The sequence below is a fragment of the Opisthocomus hoazin genome, chromosome 7, assembly GCF_030867145.1.
Source record: "Opisthocomus hoazin isolate bOpiHoa1 chromosome 7, bOpiHoa1.hap1, whole genome shotgun sequence".
Taxonomy (NCBI): Eukaryota; Metazoa; Chordata; class Aves; order Opisthocomiformes; family Opisthocomidae; genus Opisthocomus; species Opisthocomus hoazin.
Window position 1 is genome coordinate 49,421,027 of NC_134420.1, and position 18,155 is coordinate 49,439,181.

General features: G+C 44.1%; 1 protein-coding gene across 1 annotated transcript in view; it reads right to left on the reverse strand.

Annotated features, from left to right (window-relative positions):
• Positions 1–16,534, reverse strand: part of SPTLC2 (serine palmitoyltransferase long chain base subunit 2) — an 82,946-nt gene extending 66,412 nt beyond the window's left edge. Inside the window, exons 1-2 of the mRNA XM_075426303.1 lie at positions 16,409–16,534; positions 4,302–4,496 (exon numbers count right to left, since the gene is read on the reverse strand). Of these exons, the coding sequence (XP_075282418.1) occupies positions 4,302–4,496; positions 16,409–16,534 (321 nt within the window). The remainder of the gene's footprint in view (positions 1–4,301; positions 4,497–16,408) is intronic.
• Between the last annotated feature and the right edge of the window lie 1,621 nt (positions 16,535–18,155).

Here is an 18,155-nt window from a genome sequence, read left to right on the forward strand (position 1 = left end):
ATCTTTCTACAGCTCCACATTTCAGAAGGAGAGTAGAGAGGACAGTACACCAAAAAGACCACTTAAATTCCTCCTGGAAATTGAACGTTTTCAATCTTTGTACAAAAAACACAAACACTTGGGGAGGGAGAGGGGACAAAATCTATTAATCCACACAATTTTATCTTTTTGGCACGTGCAGCCATAGTGCTGTGCTGAAACAGTGTCCTACTGCTGGAAGCAATTGCTGTCACCTTTAAATGGCCTTCAGAGCTTATTGTTATTTTTCCATCAAGTTCTCATTCTATTTCAGATCCAACACCCTTTCTAGCCATAACAAGACCCTAAGAATATCAGCCCCAGATAGAACAGCTTCATTTGGAGAAAAACATTCTAGGAGTGAGCTGATTCTTTGAGCAATCTTCAGAGTAAGCACAGTCAGAGAATTCAAAGGTTATATTGTTCCAAAAGAAGGGAGCAAAAGCAGTATGTTCTTTCATTTCAATTCATAAGAACATTTAGCTAAGAAATCCTAAACAGCTCAATTCCTGTTGATTTAAGCCTAGAACACATCCCCTATTAGTAAGGTGATGTCTGATGAAGAAACCTAAGTACTAGTGGTCCCCCAGAAGCCTGAAAGGCATAGCAATTTCAAGAAAGAGTGAAACAAGGGAAGAATAAAATTCTCCCTTGGGGTGCAGCACCTTAGCATAGGTGATTTGGGAATCCAAGATCTCATCATGCTGTAAATTAATATTACAACAAGTGAAGGTCATAATGAGAGCCTTGTAAGCATTAGCTTGGGGCAATGACACGCAGACGCAGTGATTACGCTGCTTTTAGAGCCAAGTTTTCACAGAGCTGCACCTAAGCTAACAACAGTGCCATTAATTCACACAATATGTTCCCTGCTAATATAAAATTGACTCTGAATGGAAATCAGGTAGGCAACTGCAACAAATTTCAGGCTTCTAAAAGGAAGCAGAAAGACTAGTTCCATCTCACTGCTACGTGAGTCAAGAAAAAGTGGAGCAATAATGGTGGGTAGCCTTTATACCATCAGGAAGCCTCTGACGAGCTATACCGATGCTAAGACAACATTAAGCAAAAGACTCCAGTTTACCGCCCCTGAGATACTCCTACAGATGGATTCCTGTGAACAAGTGTTTGAAAACCCCAGATGCTAGAAACATGTTCTGACTGGGCAAGGTACTGAGCAAGAATAGGTGTGTTAGAACCTTACCATCCCCATTTGCACAGAGCCTCCTGTATGCAAAATGTACAAGGTAAACAAGGGACAAACCAGGCCAGAAGAAAGGTAAAAGTGGTTTTCATCCTGCCTATAAAATCCTACAAGCATTTTTCAGATTTAAATACATTGTATGGACAGACATTACATTAAATTGGGTATGCATAAATTGATCCAGGGTAGTTGAGAATTGTTAACCTTGCCGCTTACCCGTGCCTAAACCAGAATGGCAGTGCTGCACAGAGGATGTACTGCACAATAGTGGTTTCCAGGAAAAGCCCAGTTGGATACAGTTTAAACAAAGCCAAACCCCACCAGACTGTTTCCTGGAAATCAGTACTAACAAAGTCTGTCCCGTTTCGCCCTTTTGTGTTCCAACCATGAGTGAATATTAGGTTTTCCTGGAATCATTAATTTCATTGCAAGGCTCTAATAAATTCCAAGGAATTTACACACTATTAGAGACAGTCCCAATAAAGACTCGTTGGAAAGCCTGCTCTTTAAATTAGTTCGGTCACTTTCGGCTTCCAGTTCTGATGCACAGACTAAGATTACAATATTAAGTGACAATTTCAGGAAGGATTTGCGCTACTGAAGTAAACTGCCCTCCAAAACACACAAAACTGAAGATGGCTTTTTAGGGTGTTTTTTTTTTTTATACTACAATTTGGACCTAAGGTTAGATTATGCTTTTAACTGTGATCACCTTCAGAAACACACTGCAGAAAATCCACATGCTTCATCTCCACAACTTTTCAGACAAATTCATTCAGGCCTTTATGAAATACTTCCTCACACTACGTAATTTTGTTTTGCTCACAAAGCAGGTCATCACACACTGTTCAGCTACGCCAGCTACTCCCACTGCCTTTGCTTTCAGCTTTTCACCTAAGCAATTCTCAGCTATTTCAAAAAGCTAAAGCTAACTTTTTTGCTTGATACTTAAAATCATAATAATCCAGCTGCCTCTTTAGAATTTAAATAATAAAAATGTTAGCTTACACACAGAGGTCACAAATCTGCCAGAGACTACGCCAGGGCAACCAGAAGGCTCCTGTGATTAGCAGGTACTAATAAAAAAAACCGCGCGAGTTTTGAGCCTTTTCTGTACGCTAGTATCTGCATTCCCTTACCAAAAGATGATTGGGCTGTCAGCCAGCAGCTTGAGAGATTCAAATACTTCAAAATCATGAGAAACTGTTTCAAAACAAGTTATTGAGCACTCCCTCCACACCAAAACAAAACCTGGCTCTCACACTAGATATGCTGCAACGCGCTCTCATCAATTCATTTGCAGACAAACAAAGCTTAAAGCAGCAAAGCGTGAGGATAAAGCACTGCATGTTCTAGACCTCACGTGATCACTTTTCTATTTGTCTGATATCGGAAACAGCTATTCCAACCTAAGCACTAGAAACATGATTTGGGGAAGTACACTCAGCTGAGACTTCTTCAACACTAAAACTTTTTTAAACAGGATTTCCTATTTTTCATTCTTATGCAATATTCACTGGTACTTCTTACTAGCTCCATCCACAGACATCCTACATACAAAACAAAACCGTAATAGAGGCATCTCTTCCCTGCAAGCCATGACCAACACACAAACTCAAAGGGTTTCAATTCACCTGTCCAGGAGGTATACTTGTTAAGCAGATGTCTTTCGGGGTAAGATGCAACGCTAAGTTAATTTATAAAAAACGACAAGCCTAAATTTCTTTTAGAACTAGGATAATCAGTTGCTAAAAAATTCTGTGCTTCAGCATCCTCTGTGACAATCTTTACTGAGAGCCTACTGTCAATAATGTATTCCCAAATGAGACCTACTGCCCAAGGTCTTCCTTCTGTACACTCTCATGCATGAGCCATGACTGCTCCCACAGATAAGGACTACTGCAAGCAGTCTTGCACCTTACTTACTGGTAACAGAACAAATGTTTCACAAAACCTGTGCAACAGAAATGTAACTACAGTATACAGTAACTGCACCAACACTTCAGTTATCCCTAAATAATCCTCCAGTACCATGAGTACAGACCAATATTTAAACCTGTATTCTAATATCTCGGTAGACTTCTGCAACTGTTTGACTGTTCTCTTCTGTATCAACTTCTGCTTCATACACAGACAAATACAAGGGTGTCATGTTCTCAGGTGACAAAAAACAGAGTAGCTCAAATGACATAAATGAACACATCAAATTTCAAGTTGAGATTTAGCCAGCAACCGTTATTCGGATATTGTAACTGTTAAAAGGGATCCAAGTTCCAGAAATCAGTTTTGGAAATAGTGTAAACTCAAACTCCTGTACTTTTAACCAATATGAAATACCTATTCCTCATGGAACTCCTACAAGAATGTTTCTGTTTTGGAATTACATGCCGTACTACGAATCAGCTTATTTCCACCTTATGACGCTCACATAAAGAAGCTCCTGTGCAGCAACTTCAGGCATTGGTTAGTTTACTGCACCTTAGCTAATCTACCATAAGATGACACACACTTTACTCCAGTGCTGTCTCCACAAAGAGAGCCCAAAGAAGCCTCTCTTTTTTTTCTTTTCCCTTCCCACCCTTCATTATTTGTTTGCATTAGTGAGATGGTTTTAAGTCATCCAGCTTGTGCTCTAGTTCTCATCCATAAGCTTTTCTTTGCAACTTTTTCTTTGTTTAGGCTAATAGTATGCTTCCAAATCCAACCACAGCCACCAAGCAACATCGGAAAGCCTCCCACTGCTGTCAAACTCAAACCAGATCCTTTGATGAGCATTTCTTCAGCTGCTGATGCAGGACTACGCAGTCTCTCTCCCCCAAACCCTTGCTTCTGCAGTTGGGGCATCTCTCAGCATGTTGATGTAGCTTTGCAGTGAACCAGACAAGGGAACTGCTCCGCCAAAAAATAACCCAACTAAACCCAACTTTAACTACACAGCAGTACTAGCATAGTACTTGGGGCATTCAGAAAACAAAGAAAACAGCAGAAAACTTTGAACAACATTGCTTCCCCAAAAAAATGCTCAAGCTATAGCCTCAGCCACCCCATTTCCCACTGACCATTATTTCTCAGTGGTTACCTTTTGTTCTTCTCTTTCTGTTGCATTTTGACACTTCTCAATCTTCCACTGCCGCATGAAATCTCGCAGATATCCAAAGAGTGTGAGAACACCATAGCCTACATAGGTCAGCACAGCAACCAGCATTGGTGTTTCTTCAAAGGCTTCATTGAAAGGCCTTTTGTATAATCCTCCATTGTGCACAATATGATTTATCTACAGCAAAAATATAAAGAGAGGCATTTGTAAGACATTCATTCAAGAAACGATAGGCATTTCAGAGTAGTCCCTGGCCCTCCGATCAGCCAGATGCTCTGCATCCCCCCTGCCGAGCTCAAACTACTTCCAGCTAGGTTAAGCCATTACTGACAAGTAATGTCAGTCTCTGTATACAAGGCTGCTAAGTTGCTGATATAACCAAAGCCACAGTTACCAATTTAGTGCAGTTTAATCTAACATCTTAAAGTTCTTCAGCTTGGGAACCTATGTGGAGAGAATTGCTTACGTCCAGGCCAACCAAAGCAAAAAAACTGCCTTTCCCCTTCACCAAGAACTAGGCAGGCACAAATAACAGCATAGTGAGACTTCGAGACTCACTATAGGGAAAAACAAAATAGAAGTGAATAGTTTTATTAAGCTAAACAATGTATTCTCAGGATTATGAGAACTGAAAAAGGGGAAAATATCAAAACAGACTCAACTCTGGAATCCTCTATTACTGTAGCAAAACAAGCATAATCTATGTGTCTCCATAGCCATTAGCCTAAAGAAGCCGATGTAAACACTGTACTCATCCATGAGGTGGACATGACACCACAGACAAAAAAGTCATTGTGTACAGTCTCAACTTTGCATATATGTCAGCATACAGAACAAAGCCAGGCCCTCTGCATAAAATCCACACTAAGAGTCATCTTACTAGTTACACACCATTTGCTGAAGATAAGGGCTTGACTAGCTGTACCATACCTGTACATGTCCAGTTGAAGTACGACTACTGTAACACATAACATCTGTGACAACTACAGAAAAACTTCGAGGTACAGGGCAAGCGCTCACTCAAAATAAAACTGCGGTGGGGAACATAATGGTTTTAACTAGACTACTTGTTCAAAGAAGTAAGTTAAAGATCAGATCTTAAAAGTCAATGTACCAAAACATAGAAACCCAGTCATTAGATGCAAATTGCTGTCTGTATTCCTAAAAGTCACAGAATAGCTACCGTACAATGGCACAGTTACGTGTGAAAGAACACTCTCCAAGACACGAACGCCCTATCTGTAGCATCAAAGGTGACAAGTCTTACTCCTTGCAGAACAGATTTATTTTTGCCAGTACTCCTAGTTTTAGGAAAATTACAACCTATTAAGTAATCTAAACAGATTAAGATTGGTACACAATTCTGTAACTCTCTGGTATCCAAATATATTATGAAGGATGTTGCCAGATGTGCACGGGAGCAGCTAGAAGACACGGAAACCAAAACAATGAATTTTAGTAAATGCCTATATTAATTACACCACCACACTGAAAAGAAGGTTAGGACAAGGATGTATCTAGGATGTTGCTCAAATTTCTCTGGACTGCATTCACATTGTAGTTTATAGCCAGATATAGTAAGAAATTTATTTTTTCAATATCCTAGTCAAATAAATATCAACACCTAGGAAAGATGTTCATCCTAAATACATGAAAGGACGACAGCAAACAATGAGAGGTGGCGGCCAGCAGACAGAACAAGACCAGTTATTCACCTATGTCACTCACACTATCATATGGGAAAGGAAGCCAGAGTTGTGCTAACCTCTAACAGCTGATGAATCATACTTGCTGGCCTCACCAGACACTGCATTATTCGGAAAGTGACACCCGTTCATCTCAGATGCTGGAGCAAGTTTGTTTTTCGAGCCTGGCATTAACATCTTGAAAGTAATTTTTCAGAAGCAAAGGTCTGCTCTTAGGATACAATTACGCTACAGCTATGCAATCACTGAGTATAAACTGCTTCCTCCTGATACTCATTTCTATCTCTTCTCTTTTGCCAACACAGACATCCAGATAGCTGCACAGCAAAATAAAGTCTCAGCCAGAGCAACTCCTCGATTTGGTCACCGTAGTTGCGGGGACTTTAGAATCGGTGCAAGTGTGCAAACAAAACAGCAAAGACACAGTAGGAACTCCTCCCTTAGCAGCAGCACTTAGCCAGATGCAAATAACTAACCTGCAGTGCTTTGAGGCCAGGTTTAATACTGAAGTAGTTTTAAAACTATCCTGCACACAGTGGTGGCTTCAGCTAGAAAATTACTGTGCTTTGGAACAAGTGTAGGAGCACTTGCTTACCACACTGCAGCTCAGATAATGGCAATTTAAAGCTTTAGCAAAGGCCACAGGTTTTCTTCAGGAACAGTGCCAGCCAAACTAACTGCCCCTGCTCCTCTCACCCCCACTCTGAGCCATCTGCATTGCCCTCTGGCTTGCACAACTAAGGCTAATCTGATTTTCAGCATAGCGTCCCTCCAACTCTGAACTGGTTCCCAGCACTGAACTGATTCAGGTTGGAAATATAATGGTTTGCAGAAGGTTATTTATTAGACATAATAGTCCGTACAGCACCGCTCCACAAACTCATTTGACAGATCTCAGCAAACAAGAACCAGCAGCTGCTGGGGAGAGAGGAGGGACAGCAGCACCATGAGACCAACAGACTCCATGAGCCAGCGCTGCAGAGGAAGAACCATGGAAGCTTTCTCTTCTCTGTTACTCTCCAGACTGCATAACTGTAGCACTACGGCTCTGATTCCTGAAACCACTGAAGTCTACTGCACCAGAGCTCAAATTACTACAGTTTCACAGCTTGATAAATTAAAGTTGAATTCTGTGTCCTCACGCTGACAGACCAGGCTGTGAACAGCAGCTATTCAGGAGCAGGCACATGATGTACCTGCTACCTGCGGCTGTCTACTAGTAGCTGATTCCTGGATAAGCAGACAGAAGACTGATAATGACTGCTTCGCAAATTACCTAGCATCTAATAGAGATCATTTCAAAGCTTTTAATGTCTTTCCCAGGTAGCTGGAATTTCATCTCGAAGAGATGAAAGGCTACATACTGAAAGTATGGATCTGAGGTTACCTAATACCAAAAAATAGCTACTTAAAAAAAAAAATTCCCAAACCGATACACAATTTTAATCAGAATAAAAGCATTTTTCCCAGCTCCTTAGAGGTGTCTCTGCTTGTGACAAATGCTAAAACTAAACAAGTTATTCCACACGGTCAAAAACAACATTTCACAGAGAACAGCCCCTTACTGATTCAACACATACTCCAATCAATTTTACCTCCCAGTGTTCTTCTACCAATGTACTTATACATCCTTACACTCTCATGTCAGCTACCACGTAAGCTTAGAAGATTCTATGCTATCCTACCTGAATTAAACATTAAAGAAATACTCTGAACGCAATTCCACGGACTTTTCATGAAGCATACTATAACTATAAACACACTCTGGAATTGCCCACAGAAGACACATTCATAGCCACATTTAGATAGAAGCCTAGTCGTTTTTCCAAGAATGCCTTATGAATCTGCACACTAGCCTTCAAATGAAGGCTTACATGCTGCAAGCTCCAAGCCTGCTGCCAAAGAGCAGCAAGTTCAGTTCCAGAGACCAGGAAAGAAGGTGGGTACAGCTCAGTGATTCATTTCCTTTTCCAGCAGGTGGGAAGTGTGCAAAATTAAGACTTTTATGGTTTCAACAAGTCAACAAAGTGAGCCATGACCTTTGAACTAGAATATACTGTGTATCTGTACTATATATCTAAGTGGAGACTACAAGGAAAAGTCAGGGTTCACCTAAGAGTGTGGCTCAAAAAAGCAGGTGTCTGTAGCTCACCTACATCTCTCCTGCACTGCCCAGACCGCATGTACACAGAAGAGCACCATCACGTTAAGAAACTCGACTGCAAAAGAAAAATCAGAGCACATCAGCCAGCTGGTTACAGAATGCAGCAACAAGATGGCATTCTGAATCAGCCACGGGTAATGCCTGTGTTGGGCCAAGCTCTCGGGGAAACCAATCACGTAAACCAGTATTCTAACAGCTACTCAGCAGCAGCATCATACAGCGACAGCTAGAAAGCACTGCACTGGTCTAGGGAGAAGACATCAGGGAGTGTGATTATAACCATCTCCCCAACCTGGTAACAAACAGTTCCAGTTCACAAAACACTACATTACAAAACTGACTTCAGATTTAGTTCATCCTGCAAATCAGAATCATTATAAGTAGCACGACAGCATGTCTAGTACAGGTAGAGGCTGGGATTATGGACGCACGCGCATGCAGCACAAGCATATCCAACTTCATGTTCTTACCCAACTACTCACAAATTTATGGTTTAAAGACCATGCTGGCCTTCAGATAGCATCAGATCCTGCACTGCCTTAAGGTCAGGTACCATCAGAAGGAGACTTCAGCTCCACAGGCAGAAAGGGTATTTCTGCCTATCCTGAGTCATTCAAATTCTTTGACGACATATATGGAAAACCTGTCACATAATTCCCCTTCACAGTTACCTTAGCATGATTACAGCTCATTTGGCATTAGGGACAGAATAGTGTAATCTACACAAGAATAGATATCATTTAAGCCACCCCACTGAGCATAAATTCACACTAGAATGTATCCAATTGCATGCTTCATTGATTACAACCTCCATTATCCCACTAGATGAGAAGATTAAGTCTCCTATCAGAGCATTAAAAAAATTGCAATTCATAAACAGCAGTTAGGAGTAAACTTGCTTTTACCAGTACCCTTCACCACTTTCCATTTTCTAAATTTGGGCAGTAAAATCTTCAGAGAAGGACCACCATACCTCACCCTGTCATGTATTTACAAAGAAGGTAAAATGAAACCAGCAAACAGATACAGATTTTAGTATTAATTATGCTTTCACTGCCAGCACCCAGAATAGGTCATGTATGAGATCAGTGTTATTCGGAACCTAACTTTCTTTTCATTAAAAACATATTTCTCAAAACCAATAGGAAAAAGGGTTTTCAGTATATTTACTGTACATGTGTCAGCAGACAACTTGGATAAGAACTCATCCTAAACAAAGTCAGCATGGTAGAGATCGTTAGATGCAAAGTAGCATACAAGAAGCCAAACACTCTCAGACTGAAGGGTACCACGCTTAACTTTCAAAAGCATTAAAGAAGGAGAAGTTTTGTGAGAAGACAAAAGCCATGCTTAAACACAGGAACATTTGCAGACCCTACTGCAGACAACACGCAGGATTTATCACAGGAATCTGCGTACACACCTTGCATGGCAGGCATATACTTAAGTGACAGAAGATGCTACAAGCACACAGGCACAGCACACAGTAAGAGCAAAGCACACAACAAGCGGTTACGGTCCTACCCCAGGAAAACCCTAACACTCTGTATCAAAGAGGCTGTTTTATTTCACACTGCCAGGAAGAACAAAGACAGATGAACCTGGCAGACTTTATGTAAACACCTTAAAAGGATTATTTATGCTAGAACACACCTTCACCAAACTCTTGTTAAAATTTAGTAGCTTCTCGTTGCCACATACCACACATACTGCAGAAATCTCACTACCAGCGTTGCAGGTTCTTTTTTTTAAAAATGTAATGTGGAAGACCACTTCCATGAGTTGCTTGCTTTTTTGTCAAAGTTTCCTGCCAACTATAGGGGATAAAATGGAAAGACACGGGATGCACCTCCGCTGTAGGGTGTGCCTCCACTCTCAAAAGCAGTCACGTTTATTGTAAAGTATCAAGGGAGTCAGCAGTACAGAAACTACAGCAGTAAGTGAGAGCTCCTCACAGGCAGGTGCTCTAAGCTGTTAGGGCATTCTGTGGTCATTTTACTGTCACCTCCAGCCCTTTTCCTTGCACTGCTTTGTTGTTAGACTTCAGATCTCGGACTGTTCCTTGGGTAAAAAGACCAAATATTTACTATCAAAATTCGAACTAACTTATTTGAACCACATTTTAAGCTAAAAAAAAAAAAAAAAAAACAACAACAAAAAACCCACAGGAGGGAAACTTATTTTACAAAACAGATTTTCACACTCAGGTGTATTCATAATTAAATATTTGTTCTTGTTGGCAGGTATTATCAAATATTTTGATTTGCAACTAGTTACTCCCAACAAATTTGGCATTCCTTTGTTACGATGCACTTGCCACATCTACACAAACAGTATAAATCTTTATAATGTTTAAGTGCTGTTTAGGGTGGGTTTTTTTCCCTTTTCGTAAGTGAATGGTGCAGTTAAGTTTGGGGTTTTTTACTTGCTACGTATGGCTGACAATTTCAATCCTACTGAGAATATACTTTTTTCTGACAGTTTACCTTAAATTAATTTAAACCTAGTATGTTACTTTATCAAGTATGGTCAGCAAATTTTAGATGTACAGCATTTTGACAGGGAATTCCTTAAGCGCACGCTTAATTACTAACTGTATTTTACAATAAAGATTTCCAAAGACAGCACAAGTCTCTATTGGTTCACTAACAAGTCAACCTCTCGGCTCTCAGATACATCTGAAAGTTCCTAACGTACTTTAGAAATCGCTCTCACTTATTTTTACAGACATTAAACCCCATTACTTCCTAAATTTTTCAACTCCTGCTTCCTCAACTGTAAGTATTCTCCAAGACTATAATTTTAAAGTAGTTCTTCTTCTACGAGTGATTTCTTACTGAAGGAAAAAAAAAGAAAAAACAAACTTGGAAGCCTCGCTGAAGCTGGGCCAACATTTTATGTTCCTCCCAGAGAAACTGAAGTCAATAGATAGTTAAGATAAACTTTTTTTCCAACAAATTGAAAGCATGACATTTAGGAAAACAATGTTTCTGCTGTACGATTAAGACAGGAAAATACAACACGACATATCCCTCAAGTAGTTACAATAACAAAAAATGAACTTGCATACATTTATTCCAATTTATTACAGCATTTAAGGCTTATCACCAGCTAAATTTGAAATGGCAGTCGCAATATTACTGAAAGATTCTAACAATTTATCCAAACTGACTTCACAGGAGCACATATTCAAATCTAAAAGTAGCCAGCCACATCAACAGCTACTGTGGGTGTTTGTTTTCATACCGGTACAGACACACAAATACTCAACAACACTGGCACTTCATCTACTAATCTAGTATGACGGCCTCAAATACTCTTTCAGCCAGGTAAAATGTTGTGTAGCTATTCCTTCCACAAAGACTTACAGTCATTTATAATTGAATTTGGTATTAGAAAAGTATCCTCATGCACAGGTACGCTTTTTCAGAAACAGAGTTTTGTCAATTAAAACATCTGAAGGAGATCACAGTCTTTTCTAGGTCAGCCAATGTTCTGCTCACTTCTCTTTTATGTTACTGACACAATACATGCAGTCCATCAAAGTGCCAAGCAAGAGGCAGAAAGTAATCATTTCTTTCCTCAGGTCTGATGCAAGCCTCCAGGTACATGCTACAAGCCCAAAACGCATATTTTTACAGGGAGTCAAGGAATAAACGCTAATGCCTGAACCTGGACAAATTCTCCTGCAATCCGTAAATTTGTATCTGTAACCATGGAATAACGGCGGTTGGAAGGGACCTCCAGTGGTCACCATGTCCAACCCCCAGACCTAGTCTTGAGCACCTCCAGGGATGGAGATTCACAGTCTCTATGGGCAACTTCTTCCAGTACTTTACCACCGTCATGGAAAAATTATTTTCCTCATATGTAATCAAAATTTCCCATTCTTCCAAACTACACCTGTTGCCTCTCATCCTATTGCCGCATGCTTCCAGGAGTCTGGCTCCATTTTCTCTATATCCTCCAGCCCGCTAGTTGAGCCTTCTCCTCCTAAGGCTGAGCAAACTCGGCTCTCTCAGCCTCCCCTCAATACCTCACATGCTCCAGCCTCTTCTGCTTCTTGGGCACCCTCCACTGGATTTGCCGATTCACGTGGCTATATCAGCATCTTTCTGGGGAGCTCAAAACTGGGTGCAATACTGAAGATGCAGTCTCACAAATGCTGAGTAAGGGGGAACAATCACTTCCTCATGAATAAGTTCATGAGACTTAGTTATTTAGTATCTTTTTTTTTTTCTTGATACAGAAATATCAGAAATATCTGCATTTTAAATTTGCATGCAGTTGTGGGAAAAAACCCTACAATTCCATACTCAAATTCCTTTTTATACCAGTGGATAGGGCACTTATTTAACATCTTTACCTCACCCTAACCTTCATCTGAAAAAAGGGTTTATTTACATCACTGCTACAAGAAAAACTTTCAGTATTTGTTGCACTCATCTTCGTAAGTGTGCTCTCCCAAAGAGGTTACACTAACTTGAATTCCAGCAAATCCATCTATAAAATCATGATGAAACCGTCATTCCCCAGCACCCTGAAGGACCTCACGACATGAGCCTACAAGCAGCACAATGGCCCTGTATAAATAAATCAAACAAATCACAGGACCACACAAGCTGTTTTTAGTAAGTAGACACCAAAGCTTTCAGGAAAAAAAACAAAAAAATCTATGCTGTCCATTCTAATAGCTGTAAGAATTCAGGACTTGTGACAGTTTTCAAGGAATGCAAATCCCAAAGTCCACCCACTCTCTTCAACCAAACTATTCCTCGTCTTCCTGAGGAAGCAGTATGAGACTTTGTTTACAAAAGCACGTTTACAATAAGCTCTCTGGAGATTCCTATAGCATGGCATTTGAAGACCTTCTAGAAACTTCAGGGAAAATAAAGTTTGTTCATACCATTCCAGCTCCTAACTAACTGACTTGGAGATACCGCACACAACAGAAATTAAGAACTTGATATCTACAATCTATATTCCAATTTTTTTTTTTTTAGTTTGATACTATTTTTTCTTCAACTTCTACAAGCATAACAGAATTAAGTTGAGAAGCGCAACTGAGGAGTCAAGAAAACCCACATCACTAAAGATCCGTTCACAACAATAGGTAGATTCCAATAAGTTAGCATGGAAAATAAGGGCACCTTGTCCCATTAAATATGTCCCAATCTCCCTATTTTAAGCAAGAAATTTTTTTTCAGATGCAGTATTAGAAAACCATTAGCCATTTGCTTCAGAGCAAAACACTCCAACAGAGAAATACATTCCAGTTTAAATTTGCATTGCAGAAAGAAAAAGCAATTTCCCTGCACTTTTTATTATTCCCACAAGTGTCTTGATAGATCTTAAATACCATTTTTCTCCTGAACTCACTTAACACTCTCTCCAACAAACCAGAAGGACATAAAAAGCAGAATCATGCACAACTTGAAGAGGTAACTTCACTGTTCTTTTATTTAGATTTGCTTTCTTTCTCCCGGTTGTGTTCATTTCCTCACGTCATGACAATACCCTTTGAGATGGCAGGCTTTCATCTTACCTAGTGCAGTACTACACTGAAATATTAAATCACTTTCGAACCATCCACAGATTACTAGTCTTCCTGACCATGCACTCCCTTAACTGTACACAATCAGAAATAGGTTAGTTACTTTCCTCCAGTATCCCACTACTGCTAATTGCTAGATGGTTCTTCAACCTCTTTTAATTAAGGTGCTTAAAGCAAGATCGCCGCATTCTCTGAATTTGAATCTCTAAACAGACTGTTAGCAGAATCAAAGTAATTTGAACACAGGACTTCCCAGGAAAGGAAAAGAAAGAGCTGTTATTTATCTTAGCATTTCAACGGAATGTTTTTTTAATATGCTGAAACCCTAACTTCAAATGATTACTATTCTAGCCACTGATGATATTTCCTTCATCTCCAAGGTAGTTCAAGTCAGTTACTGCACAATCTTAGTAGGCAGCAAGTTCCCCTCTCCTCTTACCAAGAGCAAGGATTTGCAGTTCAGATCCCAGCAGCAGACAAAATAATACAACCTATTTCAAAATTAAGGTGAACAACTTCACCTTCTTTTGCTTATGCTGGAATAAACAGTGAAGAGCCCACGCTATGTTAAATACCAGTCTCTCTCTGTGGAAGGAGTTGCAAGGAGAGTCTGAAACCTGTGTCACAACGGTAACACCCTCAAATCTAAACTTTTCTTTTAGGGGGGAAAAAAACCCCCAAACACTAAAAACGAACATAAACAAATGAAAAAACCCCAGAACTTACTCAGGTAAACACAGCAGAGATGTCCCAGGTAGGGGCAGGCTCCTTTTTTCACATCATTAAAATACAGGTAAAGCTTTCCCGTACCACCAAGCCTTACAGGAGGGCACGGTGATGTGCTACGCTGCCTCTAAGCTCTCCTCTGAGAAGCTCCAGGCTTTCCCAGATAAATCACCAGTGACAGCAACACTTCTTCATACCAATGGCTTTCCTTCCCCCTCTTCTTCTCATCAACATATTAATTTTGTCTAGATCTCTTCTTGCCTCTTATTTCTCTCAAGTACCCTGTCACAGGCTTTCTTGCAAAAGTATTTCTTTTTCTTCACCATTACTTTTCTGGTTTTTTTCCTACCAAGTAGGAATAGCACTCTCACGTGTAAGCTGCCTCCTTTTAGGCACTTGATTACTTTGCACGTGTTGTATGCGGTATGTATGTAGTACAAATAAATACACACACAGATAAAAGTATTCAACACATGGTAAGGATTTCCCCCTTCTCTTGTATAAAGGCTCAACAACCAAAATTCGAAAGCCAAAAGGACAATCAAGTAAGCCAAATCTGTGAAACATCAGCAACCACGTCTTTGGCAGCTCTAAGCTCCCACCACTGATGCTGTCTGAGAAAGCCGTACACGGCTGGCACCCCTAGACAGTCACTCCTTCCAGGCAGGTTCTAACACTTAGACTCTCATTTTGAAAGTTAGCAATCTGGTCCACGTAAAACTATGGAGAACAGAATGCAAGACTCCTAATTATAAACTTCTGCTTGACCGTCAAGCAGCTGTCAGAAAGATATAAAACTTTCTCATACTCTTCTTACATCCTCTGAGAATGCTGCTACACTTTGGCTTTTTCTAAGATTTCTCATGACCGCTTCTGCAACGAGCCTTCCCCTCCTTTAGAAACAGTTACCTCAAATGCCTCGGGCTTCCAAGACATTTGAGCGTAGCATCACACTCAAACACTAACTGAACAGAACGTCTCGTAGACCAGCAAGGTTTCTAAGCTTCCTCAGTTTGACACTGACGGTTTTTCCACTCGCATGCTGCACCTCCCATGTTTTCCAGGCACACAGATGAACAAAATCCTTGAGGAAAAAGCCTCCTTAGCCCACTTTCCTGTTCTTCTGAAGCAGAAGAACGTGACTGTATTCAGACCTTCTTCTTTAAAAAGCACAAAGAGGGAAAAAACCAACGCTCACAGAACACTCACGACCATGACGCTCGGTCTCAGTGCAGACATCTACACCCGCGGTTGCACAGCCGGTGGCGGCGGGTGTTGGCAAGGCAAGACGGCCATCGCCACAGCCCCCCGGGCCAGCAGGCGCGGACCTCTACCCTCCTCCTCCACCCGCTCGCTCCCAGCGCCAGGCCTCCCCCTCCCCGGTGCCAGCGCAGGACGAGGAGCGTCCGTCCAAGCGTTCTGCGGTTGAGGCAACCCGGGGCAAGGGGGCAGAAGTTTCGTTCGACGCTGCGTCGGTCCGAGCCAAGGGTGGGAGGCAGCAGGGACAGCCCGGGAGCGAAGCCGAGGCCCCGCAGGAGGGGTGGCGACGGGCGAAGGTTCTCCCCGAGGAGCTCCGGGTGCCCGGGGAAGCGGGAGCTGCCCCACGCTGCGGGCAGTGCCCTGGCCAGGACCGCTCAGCCCTGCGCTCTGACACCACGTCTCGCGTCTCACACCGGAGCGGCGGGAAGCCCGCGGCAGCGAGGCTGCGGCTCCAAGCCGCGCCGCCGCCACGGGCCCCCCGCGGGGCGATGCCTGGCGGGGCAGCCGTTACCCTCCCGGCGGACACCGCGGACAGGGCCCGGAGGGCGCTGAACCCCCTCCCCCCGCCAGGTACTGCCGAGCTCCCCCACAGCCACACCGCGGCGGCTTCCCGCAGCCCGCCCGCCACCGGAGCCCCCCCCCCCGGTGCCGGCCCCGCCCGGGCGCCCGCCGCTCGCACCTGGGTGTCGGGCACGGGCAGGCCGCGCACGTAGCCGTTGCGGAGCGCGCCGTGGGCCTTGCCGCCGCAGCCGTTGGCGCGGGGTTGCGCACCCAGCGCCGCCGCAGCCCGCTCGCGCCGCTCCATCCCGCCGGCTCCGCTCCGTCGCCCCCGCCCGCCCGGCCGCGCCGCACCGCACCGGAAGCGCGGCCCGCCGCTTCCTCCAATCGCCGGCGGAAGCGTCACGCTAGGGGACGGGCTGCTCAACGACGCATCAGCGCGCGTGCGAGGCTGGCGGCGGAGGCCAGGGGGAGGGGGCGGGGCCCGGGGGACGGAACCCAATGAGAGTCCTGCATGCCAATCAGATGGGAGGGGAGCGAGAGGAAGGAAGCGGCTTGCCCAATCGCAAAGCAGAAAGTTCTGAGGGAGGTGGAGCCAGAGGGTGAAACTTGTCCAATCACTTGGCTCAGACGGAACCGGGAACGAAGAGAAGGCGAAGAGCTAGCCAGTCACAGCGCGCGGCGTAGGGAGGGGTCCGAGCGAAGAGCGGGGCCCGTCCAATGACGGGGGGAGGAGCAGGGCGGTGGCCGAGGCAGCAGCCAAGGGGCGGGCTCGCGCGACAGGGCGTGGGGCAGTGGTGGCGCGTGAGGCAGCGCCGAGGGTGGGCGGGGGGGTGCGGGGCGCCGGCCCGGCCCGGCCCGGCCCTGCCCTGCCCTGCCCTGCCCTGCCCTGCCCTGCCCGGCCCTGCCCGGCCCTCCCTGGCCCGGCCCTGCGAGAGGGCCCCGGCGCGTCCCGGAACGCTTTCCCTAACGCGAAGCGGGCAGCGCCGCGGGGCGCGCGGGCTGGTGCTGCCTCCGTTACCAGCGGCCCTTGCCTCAGGGCACCCGGGCGGCTGGAGCGGGGAGGGGTCCCGGGTGGGGTGAGGCAGCCGGGGAGCCCCGGGCCTGCCCTCGCTGCTGAGACGCGAGGGAGCTGGGGAGCGAAGCGGTTCGGTCGGGCTGGGGCCGTGTCGTGGCGGCCCGTGTGAGGGATAGAGCGGCCCGTGGCGAGTCCGGCGGGAGAACCCCTGGGTGAAACCCCCTGAATGGCTTTCTAGGAGGGCAGGCTGGATTCCCGTAGCGCCCTTTCCAGCCTGGGAGCGACCTGGGAGAGGTGTAGCTTGGCTCGAGGCTGCCTGGGTAAGGAGGGACCTGCTAGGAAACCCTGCAGACAAGCTCCAGGCTGAGCTGAAGTCAGTGGCATTTAAATTTGAGCTTAAAAGTAGGCGTATGCTTGGCTGCCTTGCTGAGCTAGTATTGCTGACAGCTGAGGTTGCCAGTCTGTTAACTCTGCCTGCGGCTGTGTTTAAAAGCCATCATATATTTGGCGATGAATTTGAGTGTTTTCTGATGGAGTTTGGAAGTACATACTTCATTCAAAGACTGGGTAAACTAAACGCGGTGTTTAGTCGAGGGGTAGGTGTTACCAACCTTAGTAAAGTTTGGGTCATCAAACATCATGCAGACAGCACCAGAGGAAAGGTGCTCTGCAAACCGCAAAGCATCGGTATTTGTGCACTTTCTATTTTACAGCTTGGTGAGGGAGTGGGAAGGGGAACGCATCCAGAGGTTTCCAAGTTGCAGGCGTGTTAATTGGTAGAAAGGAAACAGCCTAATATGTTTAATGGCATACTGAGGAGATGGAAGAGTATGACCTTTGATTTCTCCAGCGTAATTGAGAGGGAGGGGCTGTGGTGTTTCTTAGACTGTAACTTGAAACAACCAGAACA